General features: G+C 44.9%; 1 protein-coding gene across 4 annotated transcripts in view; it reads left to right on the plus strand.

The window, feature by feature from the left end:
• Positions 1-15,599, plus strand: part of LOC124719957 (zinc finger protein 724-like) — an 86,760-nt gene that overhangs the window by 59,302 nt on the left and 11,859 nt on the right. For 3 of the 4 annotated variants that reach the window (XM_047245170.1, XM_047245168.1, XM_047245169.1), the window contains one exon: positions 11,388-11,425. In XM_047245170.1, coding sequence (XP_047101126.1) covers positions 11,388-11,425 — 38 coding nt within the window. Of the gene's footprint in view, positions 1-11,387; positions 11,426-11,673; positions 11,818-15,599 lie in introns of those variants that run through there. The other variant, XM_047245171.1, reaches the window with a different exon arrangement.

Here is a 15,599-nt window from a genome sequence, read left to right on the forward strand (position 1 = left end):
CTACAATACTAGGAGAAAGGACGATCTTCACTATTCAAGATTCAATCTAACTTTGGCACAGAAAGGGGTGAATTATACTGGCACTAAAGTCTTTGGTCACTTACCAAATAGTATCAAAAGTCTGACAGATAACCAACAAGTATTTAAGAAGAAATTAAAAGAATTTCTGAATGACAACTCCTTCTACTCCATAGAGGAATTTTTAGATATAAATTAAGGGAAAAAAACCAAAAATATTTAAAAAAATAAAAAAATAAAATAAAAATAAATAAAAAATAAAGAAAAACAAAAAAATAAAGTTGTTATATTAACTTAAGTATGTTGTTAAATTAACCTAATTATGTCATGTATTGGAAAATTCGACTCGTTCCACATCATTACGAAATATCGTATTCATGATCCATGGAACTAGTATTAATCTAATCTAATCTAATCTAATCTAATCTCTTCCAGGGCGACCTTTCAGGATCAAACCTTCACAAGCTGTGATAGTCAGGTCGCACACCTCACGGAAGTCATTTTCACTGCTGCTGAATATTCCATCCCTCACACTACTTCTTCTCCACGTCGCGTACCACAGCATGTAGAGATGCTTTACGTGCTTGTCGACGTGCTTTACGCACCGTTAAACGCCACCCTACAGTGGCACATTGTATCACTTATAAACGATTACGTGCACAGTGCCGTCGTATTATTAAAGAAAGCAAGAAAGCCAGCTGGGCTGCTTTCACAAGCACCTTCAACAGTTTTACTCTTTCTGTTGTCTGGGGTAGCCTGCGCCGGCTATCTGGCACTAAGGTCCACTCACCAGTTTCTGGCTTGACGGTCGCGAATGGAGTCCTTGTGGCCCCTGAGGATGTCTCCAATGCCTTCGGCCGCTTTTTTGCAGACGTTTCGAGCTCCGCTCATTACCACCCTGCCTTCCTTCCCAGAAAAGAGGCAGAGGAGGCTAGGCCACCTAACTTCCGCTCCTTGAATCGTGAAAGTTATAATGCCCCTTTCACCATGCGGGAACTCGAAAATGCACTTGCCCGGTCACGGTCCTCCGCTCCAGGGCCTGATTATATTCATATTCAGATGCTGAAGAACCTTTCTGTTGTGGGTAAGGGTTTCCTTCTTCGTACTTATAATCGCATCTGGATTGAGGGACATGTTCCTGCACGCTGGCGCGAGTCTATTGTAGTACCGATTCCTAAGCCGGGGAAGGACAAGTACTTGCCTTCCAGTTATCGACCCATCTCGCTTACCAGCTGTGTCTGTAAGGTGATGGAGCGAATGGTTAACTCTCGTTTGGTTTGGCTGCTCGAATCTCAACGCCTACTGACCAATGTACAATGTGGGTTTTGTAGGCGCCGCTCTGCTGTTGACCATCTGGTTACCTTGTCGACCTTCATTATGAATAACTTCTTGCGGAAGTGCCCGACCGCATCTGTGTTCTTTGATTTGGAGAAGGCTTACGACACCTGTTGGAGGGCGGGCATTCTCCGCACCATGCATACATGGGGCCTTCGCGGTCGCCTCCCTCTTTTTATTTGTTCCTTTTTAATGGATCGACAGTTCAGGGTACGTGTGGGTTCTGTCCTGTCAGACACCTTTCGCCAGGAGAATGGGGTGCCACAGGGCTCAGTTTTGAGCGTCGCTCTCTTCGCCATAGCGATCAATCCAATAATGGATTGCCTCCCAGCTGATGTATCAGGCTCCCTTTTCGTGGACGATTTTACCATCTATTGCAGCGCGCAGCGTACATGTTCCCTGGAGCACTGTCTTCAGCGTTCTCTTGACCATCTTTACTCCTGGACTGTCACCAATGGCTTCCGTTTTTCTGCCGAGAGACGGTCTGTATTAACTCCTGGCGCTACAAAGAGTTTCTCCCACCGTCATTACGACTCAGTCCCGTTGCTCTCCTATTTGTGGAGACAACAAAATTTTTAGGTCTTACATTTGACAGGAAACTTAGCTGGTCTCCACATGTGTCTTATTTGGCTGCCCGTTGTACCCGTTCTCTAAATGTCCTCCGTGTTCTCAGTGGCATGTCGTGGGGAGCGGATCGAAACGTCCTACTTCGTCTATATCGGTCGATCGTCCACTCAAAGCTGGATTATGGGAGCTTCGTATACTCCTCTGCACGGCCGTCCATCTTTCGCCGCCTCAACTCCATACAACATCGGGGTTTACATCTCGCGATCGGAGCATTTTATACTAGTCCCATCAAGAGTCTTCATGCTGAAGCCGGCGCGATATACTGCTTTGTCGGTATGCCTGTCGGCTACTGTCAATGCCCGACCACCCGTCTTATCGTTCCTTTTTTGACGACTCTCTCGATCGTCAATACGGGTTGTATGTCTGCCCTGCTACCCCCTGGAGTTCGCTTTCGTCGCCTCCTTTAACACCTTGATTTTTCACTCCCTGCAACCTTTAGAGTGGGCGAGAGCCACACGCCACCTTGGCTCCAGGCTCAGGTTCGTGTTCACCTTGACCTCAGCTCGCTCCCAAAGGAGGTTACCCCCGGTTCGGTATACCACTCCCGTTTTGTCAAACTTCGTTCGAAGTTCATTAATATGACCTTCATTTATACAGATGGCTCTAAGACCAATGACGGGAGTGGTTGTTCTTTTATTGTCGGGGCACAAAGTTTCAAATACCAGCTCCATGGCCATTGTTCGGTCTTCACAGCTGAGCTCTTTGCCCTCTACCAGGCTGTTCTTTATATCTGCTGCCACCGACATTCTGCTTATGTCTTCTGCTCCGATTCCCTGAGCGCCATCCAGAGCCTCAGTGATCTGTATCCAGTTCACCCTTTTGTGCACCGGATCCAACGCTCTCTTCAGCAGCTGGTGGACGACGGTTCCCCGGTTAGCTTTATGTTGGTTCCTGGCCATGTCGGTATCCCTGGGAACGAAGCTGCAGATGCCACGGCCAAGGCTGCGGTCCTCCCGCCTCGGACAGCTTCTTGTTGTGTCCCTTCATCAGATTGTGGCAGGGTCATTTGTCGGCGCATTTTATCGCTGTGGCATGCCGATTGGGCTGCACTTACGGACATAAAGCTTCGGGCCTTGGAACCTCTTCCCGCGGCTTGGACGTCCTCCTCACGCCCTTCTCGGCGGGAGGAGGTAGTTTTGGCCCGGTTACGAATTGGACACTGCCGGTTCAGCCATCGCCATATGCTGATGGCTGCGCCGGTGCCCTTCTGCCCATGTGGGCAATTGCTGATGGTCCGCCACATTTTAACGTCCTGTCCGGATTTTACTACACTGTGTCTTGATGTTGGCCTGCCATGTACTCTCGATGCCATTTTAGCGGATGACCCAGGAGCAGCTGCTCGCGTTCTTCGTTTTATCAACTTGACGCACCTGTTTAGGGACATTTGATTATGCCATTTTTTTAATCCTATGCCTGTCGATCTTTTATCGTGTTTTCCCTTTTAGTTGCTGTTTTAAACTTGTGCCTAGCGGTGCATTCCTAATGTAGTCTGGGCGTTAATGACCATTGAAGTTGTGCGCCCTAAAACCACAAAAAAAAACAACTCAGATTCCCCTCAGGGGGCTCAGCATTTAGTTGCTTGGTACGGGCTTTGCGATCCCGGGGTCCCTTAGCTGGTGACTGGAAGCGCCACCAGTCCTCAATACCGTAAGCTCTGAGCGTGCTTCAACGCCCACCGTAAGTTACGGTACAGAGCTCGGGGATCTTGGCTTCAACTGCGTGGATCGTGAGGATTGTATAAACCTCTATAAAAAGAAACCTCAATCTGAAGGTGTGCTGCGCGCTGAGGAGACGAATGACTGTTGAGGTAGAACTGTTGCTAGCGGGCGACCTCTGGGGAACCTTCCGCCCCCGGTTGTATTAGGCTTACCCAGACAAGTGGGGCTCTGTCTGGGTGGACATTCCTTTCCCTAGCTGCTCGTGGGACCACCATGAAAAGAAATACGAATAGTGCACAAGCACGAGTCTCTAAGAAAGGAAATTTCAATGTTTTAGTGTATGACCCCCAATCGTTCCCTTCCCTGCCCACACCAGGGGAGGAACGGCGGTCTAAATTACCTGGTGAGACGTATTCTCCTCAATTTCTGGTTTGCAGCTGAACAGATGTAGACTCATTTCTGACCGTAAAGCCTCATTTTTTTGTGGAAAATGTAGAGGACAAGTTTGGAGAAGCTGAGGGCATGTCTAAAATGAGGTCTGGAGCAGTCCTCATACAGACAGCATCATGGCCATTGCTTGCTTGTCACAAACTCGGTGATGTTGCAGTCTCCATTACGCCTCATAAGAGCCTCAGTATGGTTCAAGGACTTATTTTTCATCGTGACCTGTTGTTGCAGTCTGACGACTAGCTCCGTGCAAATCTGGAACGCCGCAGTGTCCACTTTGTACGACGTGTCTTCAGGGAACCTAAAGATAGTAGGGTCGCCACCGGCGCCTTCGTCTTGGCTTTCGAGGATGACACCCTGTGCGCGAAGGTGAAGATGGTGATATATCGATGTGATGTTAAGCCTTAGTCCCTCCTCCCATGCGCTGCTATAAGTGCTGGAGGTTTGGGCATATGTCATTGAGATGTGACGCCAACTCTACCTGTCAGGATTGTGGACGTGCCTCCCACCCCAGCGTCCCATGTTCACAACCCCCTGTTTGTGTCAACTGCAGACAGAAACATTCGCCTTGCTTGTCAGACTGCGCGGTTTATCAAAAAGAATGGAAGATTATGGAGTATAAGACCTTAGACAGGCTCACTTACACGGAGGCTAAACGCAGGTATGACCACCTTCACCCTGTGCTCATTTCATCGACGTATGCTGCAACAGCTTCGATGCCGCCATCCCTGGCGATGAGCCCCCAAGCTCAGCCGCTTTCTGTGGGCCCTCCAGCCCAGCCTTCTGTATCTGCCCCCCTGGTAGTTGGGGGAACACCCTTTTCCATTGCTCCCCTGTTTTCAACATCGAGAGTAACAACCCCGCCTTCCTTGGGGACTGCAGTCCCTACCTCTGAGCCGGAGAAGTGCCCACCTCCTCCGGCTCCACTCGTGCGGAATGGATCGCTTGGTGCCCTCCCTTCCACGGTTACTGCCCCTCCAGATGTCAGTCATTGGCTGAAAAAGCCACCACCTGAGAGCCGTAGGGCTTCCAGGCCAGTCCATGAGACTGGGTCGGAAAAGCCCACTCAGCCTGATAAACTGAAGGACAAATGGGACCCTACCAAAAAGAAGAAAAAGCAAAACGAGGAGGACATAGAGAGAGAAAAGGAGTTCACCACTGCACCTGAAGATGATGATGGGCATCTAGCATCCACTCAGGAGCTAGATGTTGCTTGACCCGCAGCTCCTATGGAAGTTGATCAGGCTACTTCACAATCGGTGGTGGCGAGTGCTTCTAAAGTGTGATCTATCCCCCCCCCCCCCCCCCCCCCCCCCCCCGTCAGGTTCTTTCATGTCTTCACGGTCGGATACCATTATCCTTCAATGGAATTGCCGTGGTTTTTTCCATCACCTTGCTGAGTTGAAACAGCTTTTGTACCGCTTCCCTGCCATTTGCCTGACCCTACAGGAAACCTGGTTTCCTGTTCGGCGGACCCCCTCCCTCTGTGGCTACCGGGGTTACTATAAGAACCGCATAGAATACGACAGGGTGCCTGGCGATGTCTGTGTTTATGTTCTTGCCACTGTTCCTAGTGCTCCAGTGCCACTTCACACGGCTCTCGAGGCTGTGGCTGTTAGAATCCGTGCAGGATTGGAGCTTACCATCTGTTCCCTCTACCTTCTCCTGGATGACGTTGTCCCTCTTGCTGACCTAGCTGCCTTGTTCGCCGAGCTCCCCCCGCCATTCCTCCATTTGGGGAACTTCAGTGCCCACCACCATTTATGGGGTGGGGCCCAGATCTCGCGCCAGGGTAGGAATGTTGAGGCTCTCTTGGCACAGCAGGACATTTGCCTCCTTAACACTGGTGCTCCCACATATTTTAGCTTGACTTATGGCACATACTCGGCCATTGACCTCTGTCTTAGTAGCCCAGGTCGTCTTCCATACCACAGGTCCACGACGACCTCTGTGGTAGCGACCACTTTCTTATCCTGGTTTCTCTTCTTCAATCCCATCCCCCTGACCAGCTGCCATGATGGTCTCTTCGTGGAGCTGTTTGGGCAGCCTACACGTCAGCTACTTTGGCCATTGCTCCGCTACCTGGTGACATTAATTTTGCAGTGGACGAGGTCACTAAGGCCATTGTTTCTGCTGCCGAGGCAACTGTCCCCTGTTCTTCAAGTACTCTAAGGCGTAAGTCAGTCCCTTGGTGGACACCAGAGATTGCAGAAATTATCCGGGACCGCCAGCAAGCCCTGCAATGACACCGGCGCCATCCTTCCCTAATCTGGTTGCCTTTAAACGGCTGCGGGCCCAGGATGGGCAGTTAATCCTGCGGAGCAAACAGGACTGCTGGGAATGATATGTTGCCACCATGGGTTCTCGCACCTCCCCATCTCAGGTGTGGTCATGGGTTCGGCGCATTTTTGGCTTTCACCATCGTGCGTCTGTCCCTTACCTTTCTCTTCGGGGTGCACTTTGTACTGACCCAATCGCCATTGCCGAACATCTGGCAGAGTACTTCGCTCGTAGTTTGGCGACAGCAGGCTACAGCGCAGAATTCTGCGCCATTTAAAGAGCAGGCTGAGCGTACGCAGTTGTTGTTTCGCACGCACCATTGGGAACGGTACAACACCTTGTTTGGTGAATGGGAGTTCCAAAGTGCCCTTACAGCTTTCCCCAATACTTCTCCAGGTCCAGACCAAATTCACAACCAGTTTCTTCGCCATCTCTCGGTGCACTCTCAGGGTGAATTACTCGCCCTGTTTAACTGCATCTGGATGGAGGGCGTTTTCCTAACTCGTTGGCAGGATAGCGTTACCATCCCAGTGCTGAAACCTGGTGCAGATCCATTGGTGGTTGATAGCTATCACCCTTACCAACGCTATGTGCAAACTCCTGGAACGGTTGGTGAGTCGGAGTCTCATGTGGATCGTCAAAGCTCCGGGCCTCCTGACCCAACATCAGGGGGGCTTCCATCAGGGCCGCTCAGCGACCGACAATTTAGTCTCGCTAGAGACGGCTATTTGTACAGCTTTTACTCGGCGAGAACATCTATTAGCTGTTTTCTTTGATCTCCAGAAGGCGTACGATACCACCTGGTGCCGTCACATCCTTGCTATGCTGCACGAATGGGGTTACAGGGTCCACTTCAGATTTTTCCTACGGAATTTTCTCTCCACTCGCTCCTTTCGGGTTAGAGTTGGCACTTATTTTAGCTCTGCTCATATTCAGAACGGTGTCCTGCAGGGCTCAGTTCTCAGTGTTCCCATCTTTTTGTGGCGATTAATGGTCTTGCGGCTACGGTGGGCTCATCGGTCTGTTCCTCTCTATATGCCGATGACTTTGTCTTTATTAAAATTCCCTAAGCATCAGTGTTGCTCAACGGCAGCTGCAGGGAGCTATCCGTAAGGCACATTTTTGGGCATCCAACCATAGTTTTCAGTTCTCAGCCTCTAAGACCCGAGTGATGCATTTCTGTTGTCGTCGAACGGTCCACCTCTATCCAGAGCTCTACCTTGCTAATGAACTCCTTCATATTGAGGAGACGCATCACTTTCTTGGCATGCTGTTTGATGCTCATCTCACTTGGACACCTCATCTTTGCAATCTTAAACAAACGGTACTGGAGGCACTTCAACATCCTTCACTGCCTCAGCCACACCCTTTGGGGGGCTGCACGAACAACCCTCCTACAGCTCTATAAGGCCTTAGTCCAGTCCCATCTTGACTACGGGAGCGTGGTGTACGACTCAGCAGCACCTTCAACATTGCAGATCCTAGACCCGATTCTCCATTGTGGCGTCAGACTGGCGACAGGTGCCTTCGGCACTAGTCCCATGACTAGCCTTCTTGTAGAAGCTGGAATCCCTCCCCTACGATTCCGCTGACAACATTTGCTTGCATCATACATCGCCTGCGTCCATGCCTCGCCCGACCACCCAAACCGCAGGCTCCTTTTTCCATCTTCTGCACTCCCCTCCCCATGACGGCAGCCTAGCTCAGGTCTCCCGATCGTGGTTTGCGTTTGTTCCCTTCTCTCGTCACTCGAGTCCTTTCCCCCTCCTCCATCCTTCCGGCCCTCATCTTCTGCCCCTTCTTGGTCCCTCCCTCACTTGTGGCTTTGCTTGGATTTGTCCTGTGACTCCAAGTCCTCCGTTCCACCTGCCAGTCTTCGTCAACAAGTCATGGCTCTTCTTGCCTCATTTTGCAATGCAGATGTAGTCTGCACCGATGGTTCTGTGGTCGATGGATGCACTGGGTTTGCTTTCATTCACGGCGACTATGCTGAGCAGCATTCCCTGCCTTGTGGGAGCAGTGTTTTCACTGTGGAGCTGGTTGCTCTTTATCGTGCACTCGCTCGCCTTTCCTCCTGCCCTGGGGAGTCATTTGTCATATGCAGTGACTCCCTGAGTGGATTGCAAGCACTCGCCCAGTGTTTTTCTTGGGACCCTTTGGTGCGTGGTATTCAAGATGTGGTTTTTGCTCTCGCCGAGTGTGGTCATTCAGTGACATTTATGTGGACCCTGGGCCACATTGGCATTCCAGGAAATGAACGTTTCGATCGGTTGGCCAAGCAGGACACCACTTCGCCACCCCTGGAGCTTGGTCTCGTGGAAAGAGACCTCCGGTCAGCCCTACATCGCACAGTCCGTGATGTCTGGAGCTCTGAATGGTCTGTCTTGAACACGCCAAATAAGCTCCGCATGGTAAAGTCGTCCACGGCCATATGGAACTCATCCTTGAGGAGCACGCATAGGGACTCAGTTGTTCTCTGCCATCTCCGAGTTGGACATACGCGGTTGACCCACAGCTATCTCCTTTGCCGCCCAAGTGTCGCTGTGATGCAGGACTGACAGTGGTCCATCTTCTGATGGACTGCCCCCTTTTAGGCCCCTTGCGGCAGTCCTTTAATTTACCAGCTGCACTTCCTTTAATTCTCGGTGACGATGCCTCTATAGCTGACTCAGTTTTACGTTTTATCCATGCAGCTGGGTTTTACCACTCACTCTAGTGTGGGTGCTCTCGCATCATTTCTCAGACTACACCCACTCCAGTGACTTTTAATTGTGACATGGATACCAAAATAGTGTCTTTTATGGTAACAAGTTGTGTTGGTACCTCTATAAATGCTTTCCAGCTGGAGGTTCTTCGTTTGTACTTGAGTGGTTGACCTTTTACGTGATCCATCAACTACTGTAGTCTGTTTTAATCTAGTCAACTATTTGCTCTGCTCCTTTTAAGTGTCCTCTATTTTGTGTTATCGCGGTGTTCATTTTAGCCCTGAACCCCTTGGTGTTCCCTCCCTCTGGGTGCAGAGGTTACGCTTTTACTGTGTAGGCCTTTTACAAGTACGTCTGTTTGGAACAGGGGACTGATGACCTCAATGTTTAGCCCTCATCAAACCCCCCAAAAAACCAACCAACCAACTCAGACTAACTGCCTCTAAAACACACACACACACACACACACACACACACACACACACACAAACACAAACACAAACACACACAAACACAAACAAACAAAATACAATTCTGAAAGAAGAGAGAAGATGCACACAATCATGCAGCAGCAATATGCCAACTCGTTTCCCAAACAGTTAAGTGAAGGAGTTTCTCTCTCTCTCTCTCTCTCTCTCTCTCTCTCCAGTTGATAATTCAAGAAAAGGGAATCATACTAAATAAGTGACTAACAGATCACTTCCTGTAGGTAAAGCAGGTAACAACAACTGGTAATTACTCATTTAACAGTTCCTGCGCAAGCAGTCACAAGCAAGTAGTGAAGTTCACATGCTAGGTGCTAAGGACATCCATAATATACCTTAAATTTATAAACCACCAAATACATTTATATGTATCAAGATAAAGGCATTAAATAAAGATCAGATAAGTACACCGGAAGGACATGGGAGACCGAGTATAGCCAAAACAAGGCACCAGGTTACACTCACAATAGTGAAAGTTTGGCATGAGAAAAGTTCACTCGGCAAACGTGATAAGCTGGCAAGCACCTTATACACAAATGCAGCACACCCGGAGATATACAGGTGGAGTTGCACAATGTGGAAACATCACTGGGAAAAGACCACTTGACAGCTGAATTTTTGCGAACCATTCCAAAACTTGCCATCTGGTATCTTTAATGGAGACTCGTCAGAAATTTGCTTCCAGCTCAAAGATATGAACTGCTGTAGCCCCTGTAGCGTTACAGCAGAATGCCCCCCTCGGGTAGCAATGGTCCTCTCCATCTCCGCTTGGTTGTGCCAAAATGATGCTTTCACTTGCTCTCCTCCAACTTGTGCCGAAAGATGCCCAATGTGTCTGACGGACCAGCACAATGTTGCTCTCAGCTGTGTATAAATTCATTTAATAAAAGTTCAGGCATAAAAATGTTTTAATTTTTGTTATTTACTATTATTACTGTTTATTTATATTGGCGCATTAAGCAATTTAACTCTTCTCCACATTGTTCTCAGAACTGTTGTATTTCATCTGCATTGTTTCTGTTCTCACAATTTATTGGTGCATGTGTATTATTTAATGTGTACCTCTTTTTTACATGTTGAATTGTGAAGGCGAAGTGTCCTTCTGAAGATGATGGAAAATTTGATACCGAGTAGTGTAGATTTGTTAATTATGAATGCAGTGGCTAGGTGTGGCATAGTTCTCATGACACGCTTCTCTGTTTCCCCTTTGAAGAGCCTATAATCCTCTGAATGTGATATTTCTTCACCTTTGAATATGGTATTTTTAATGCCGATATTCTAACTTGTAAATTAGCAATTTATTTCAGTAGTTTGAGTTGCCGACATTTAGTACTGTTTCTATATTTAATGTTACATGCCTGTACTTCATTTTGGGTTTGAGTTTTGTAGTTGAGTTTAGAAGATACTCAGTTGCCTTTGCCTGTTGGTTTGGACTTTCCAGAAGACAAAGTCCCAAATGCATCACTCGTGATATAATTTTATAATGAAAGAAAGTAGAGAACTTTTACGCAAGTCGTGGGAGATGAGATGTTTCTGGCCACTTTCCTGTTTGAAGTATCAAATAGGAAGTATGGTTTTAACTGAACCACTGCATTATTATAGTTACGTATGGTACTAAAAACAGTGTTGAAATGAAGTTTAAATTTTTACTTGTACTGTGTTGTGTGTCAATAACTACTACAGTTTTTATGGCATGTCCTCTTTATTTCTATTTGCAAGCATTACAGACATTATCTTGTGGAACAGTCAGATGGTAGTTGGTGTTTATTAAGTTTTATTTATTTAGTGTTTCATCACTTTTAAATCACTAATAATTTCTTGAAATATTTCAGGTGTTAGCCTCAATGAGATGTGCTTCTGATAGTGTAAGGTAAGTTCTTGTTATTCATTGCAGAACTCTCTCTGCAGTTTACATTTTTATTTACTGCACATGAAAGTAGTTAAAACATAAAATCTACTTTAATAATTGTTAATTATTATCGATAAACAACAATAGTAAAAGGCAGAATCCTTAGTATGAATGCCAGTTGCATAGTAAACATGCTGAACGGCTAATATATAAACATATAAACGATGGCTGTCATAATATAAAAATGAGAACTTTTAATATACATACAGGGAAATGAATGGCAGATAGAATTTCAACAGTTATACTGTACTTCCCAGAAGATAACTTGGAACTATGGAAGTTACTGAAATTCAACAGATTCGTGTTGATGGGTATAAGCTAATGCTACGGTACAAGTGAGAAGAAGGGCTGAGTGGCTGTATATCCAAAAATTATATAGAATTTCCAGCCTCTTCAGATTAATGAACATAGTGTTGAACAGTTGTTTGAATGTTGTGCCACAATAGTGGATCAGGAAACACATGATCTTGTGGTACCAACATTCCACAGGCCACCTTCAACAAGTATCTTAACTATGATTAAGCAGCTGAAGACAGTTTTAGTAATATTATGAAGACCTAACTGATGTGTCAATGTTTGTAGATACTTTTATATTGATTCTCTGTCAGATAATACTAACTGAAAATACCTCAAATTGCTGATGTCCACTGTCAAAAACCTACCACAAAAAAAAGCCATACAAGGACTTACAGACATAGTGCAAGAGCTATCAAGTTTGTTTAGAAACCCAACAACCATCAGTGATGTAGTAGCAAAACAATTGGTCACCAGTTTCCAGAATGTGGTAGCCAAATGTATACTGATCAGTTAGGCTTAGATCACAGCAGGAAAGTATTATCACAGAATTGAAAGCAATGATTCAGTTACTGTATTAGATTACAGGATGAATGTTGTTAGTTGAAAAGACAATGTGGTCAGAAAATTATACTTTTTGCTAACCATATTCCTAGACTTCTTTACCTCTGAAAAGGTATAAAATTGAACAGAAGCTTGTGTGTTAAGTATCTTGTGTGAGGAAGAGGGAGCTTTATATAATTCAGAGGACAACTTTTTTTGTTTGTATGGTTTAAGTTTGATGACACTGTGAAGAATTTTGCTATACTATTTGTAGTGCACATTCAAATCTTTGTTAGACCTACCCCTCTGTATTGACTTAAGCTCTCCCTGGCACATGATACTTGAGTTCAGATGTTAACCACACTTTCTCTTGGCATAATAAACTGTAATTACCTCTTATGTGTTGTAAAAGAACACATTATTCATAGTGTTGCAAAAATATTTACAGGAATTTGTTAAATTTCTCATTTACTATGTGTGTATTTCCTCAGTATCCTAGCAGTGTACTGAAGTCTGCCACCAGCATTATCTATGACTGAGCCAGTTTGATGATTCCATTTTAGATCACCACATATTGTTACATTTGGATATTTGTAAAAGATGGGACATTGATGATGTAGCCATAGTATATTATTTCTTTTTATTTTTGTGAAGTGTACTGTTCTATGTCTGAACATGTAAAGAAAGTTGCCAATCTTTGCACTGCTTCGAAATTGTAAGGGACTACATGATACGTTCTTTCCAATCTCTTCATCATTTGCAGAGCTAATATGTATATACACTACTTATATTATGGATGACTACTTACGTTATGGATGGTCATGGCATTGTGTCCATGTTGGGTGTAATACTGTGTTCACTATTCTGTTCATAATAATTACTGCACATTCCTAAATTATTATTTAGTATTAGACCTGTTACTGCATTACCCTTATTTCATTTTGTGTTGATAACCTGTATTCATCTGACTAAAAATTCTGTTCTTCCTCCCACTGCACATCACTAATTCCCATCATATCCTGCTTGAACCTATCCATTTCTCTTTTCTGTTCTCTAACCAACCTACTGGACTAAGGGATTAACATTTCGCACTCTGACCCATAGGATTATTTGTTTCTTTTTCCTGGTGACAACATCCTACAGAGTAGTCCTGAGTTATGAATGGCAGATTATTTTACTTCTGGAATATTTTATCCAGCAGGATGCCATCATTATTAAACTGTACAATAGAGCTACATGTCCTCAGGATATCTAATTATGGTAGTTTCGCCGTTCACAGTACCGGTGTAGAAAGATCATCTTAGCTTATTGTACAAGCCCTGATCAGTCAGTTATCCAAACTGTTGCATCTTCAACTTGTGAAAAGGATTTTGATCTTCTGTTGTAGCCACATATTAGTGGGGGCTCTCTCTAGATGTCATGTCATTGCTGTTGGACCTGTGGTATGGCTGTCTGTTTCATTAAGGCATACAAGCCATCTGGTTTCAACTGGGTCATTGGTTCATGTGGAAAGGGGAGGGGGTGTGTCACACAGCTGAAGGATGTAAAATAATTTGACCATTACCAGAACTCACAGACTTTTAGAAAATGACATTTTGTCATGGTGATATTAAATGTACAATTAACAAGTCAAACAATATCAAAACAGGCTGGACTTCAGCAATTGTACACTTAATGTCATGGAATATCTCAACATATTAAACTTTAGTAAATGTATGGTTTCTTGTAAGCCATTTTTGGGAATTTAACCTGTGGACCATGCACTAAAAACTGAGTTCAGGGTGCCTGGTGGTGCAGTGCTATTAATTCTAAGAACAGCATTTGGCCTCAGTTGGCAGTATTCAAGAGGTGCTACCAAGTTTATTTAGAGTTGTCTATCAGCAACGAGTGTTGCACCAGGTTGTGTAATGGTCATCTAGCAGATATTGCTGACTTTTCTGTAGTTTAAAGAAGACAGAAAAGGTAAGGACTTAAATGACAGCGATGCAGAAGCGTCAAATGCCGAAGAAGTACTGACTGCTGACAGTGATTCTACAAGGATGTAGTCTGTTAATTGTCATGCAGGGGAGAATAAATTTGCACCTATGGGGGCACCATGTGTAAAACTTCATTTTGCAAATCCTCTGAATCCACTTGAGGTTACACTTTCTTTTTTGATGAAGGGATGTTAACAATGATAATTAGTAAGAATACTTTGCAACTTCACATGCAGATACTTTACTGATCATGTAAGCACACATGTTAGCAAACAATTGAGATGTGTATTTTTGTTTGTAATGTTATTCCTACAAGGTGTAGTTGAGAACCTCGATTTTGAAATGTATTACAAGAGGAAAGTAATCCTTGAAATACTAAATTTTGGAAAAGTAATGTTTATGCATTCACTCCTCTGATAAAATCCTTCACGAGACTATCAAAATAAATCAAATGGAACAAGCTTATTTTCGTAGCATACATTGCTGCTGCCAAAAGCTTCAAATCACAACAATCATTTGATTTGAGTGAAGCACTCCAAAATGGTAGATTATGCTGTGCTGCAAGAAAGCACTAGAAGGCACGAGCACAATTACGTGGGTTGGAAGAGAGAATGGTGCAAGATATAGCCAAGTCAAGGGGCTGAACAGGAATTGGAGGATGGCTGGTGGAAAGGATGCAGCAAATAATTGAGGAAAATTTTAAATCATGGGAATAGTGAGTTGGATATCAACAGTGGTATTAATATTAAACTCCACTTTATCATTGTTAACAGAGTTAACAGAATGTGTAACTGCTTAGACGGCATTGAGGTGATGTTATTTATCCCAGGTAGGGCAAGCTATTGATCTGTTTAAAGTTTTTTTTCAGTGGGATTTCACTGTATAATGTAGGAAACCAGAAACTGTGGAAAGTACCATAAAACTACACATGGAGCAGGACCATGATGTTACATTTCAAAAGTTTTTGTTGACTGTTGAAACAGTTAGTCAGTTTTGAGGAATGACTAACTGGCATTGATGATGGATATTCGCCGTCATTTGGTTTTGTTATGGGAGATGCCATTCAGAAAAGATGATACATACAATGTTCAAGCTTTCACCAGCAATTTTTTCGAGAACACATCCAATGGTGGACCATATGCACAGACTGTTATTCCTTCCAGATTGGGAGCTGATGCAGCAGTTAAAAGTATCACTTAACATTCTACTCTTTCCTAGCATTCAAAGACAGATAATATTTGACCTTTTAAGACCAAAAGGACCACCATAATCATCGGAGGAAAACATATAGATAACAGTTGTCAAAAGAATTGGACATCAAG

This window comes from Schistocerca piceifrons, chromosome 11 (assembly GCF_021461385.2).
Source record: "Schistocerca piceifrons isolate TAMUIC-IGC-003096 chromosome 11, iqSchPice1.1, whole genome shotgun sequence".
In the NCBI taxonomy this organism is placed as follows: Eukaryota; Metazoa; Arthropoda; class Insecta; order Orthoptera; family Acrididae; genus Schistocerca; species Schistocerca piceifrons.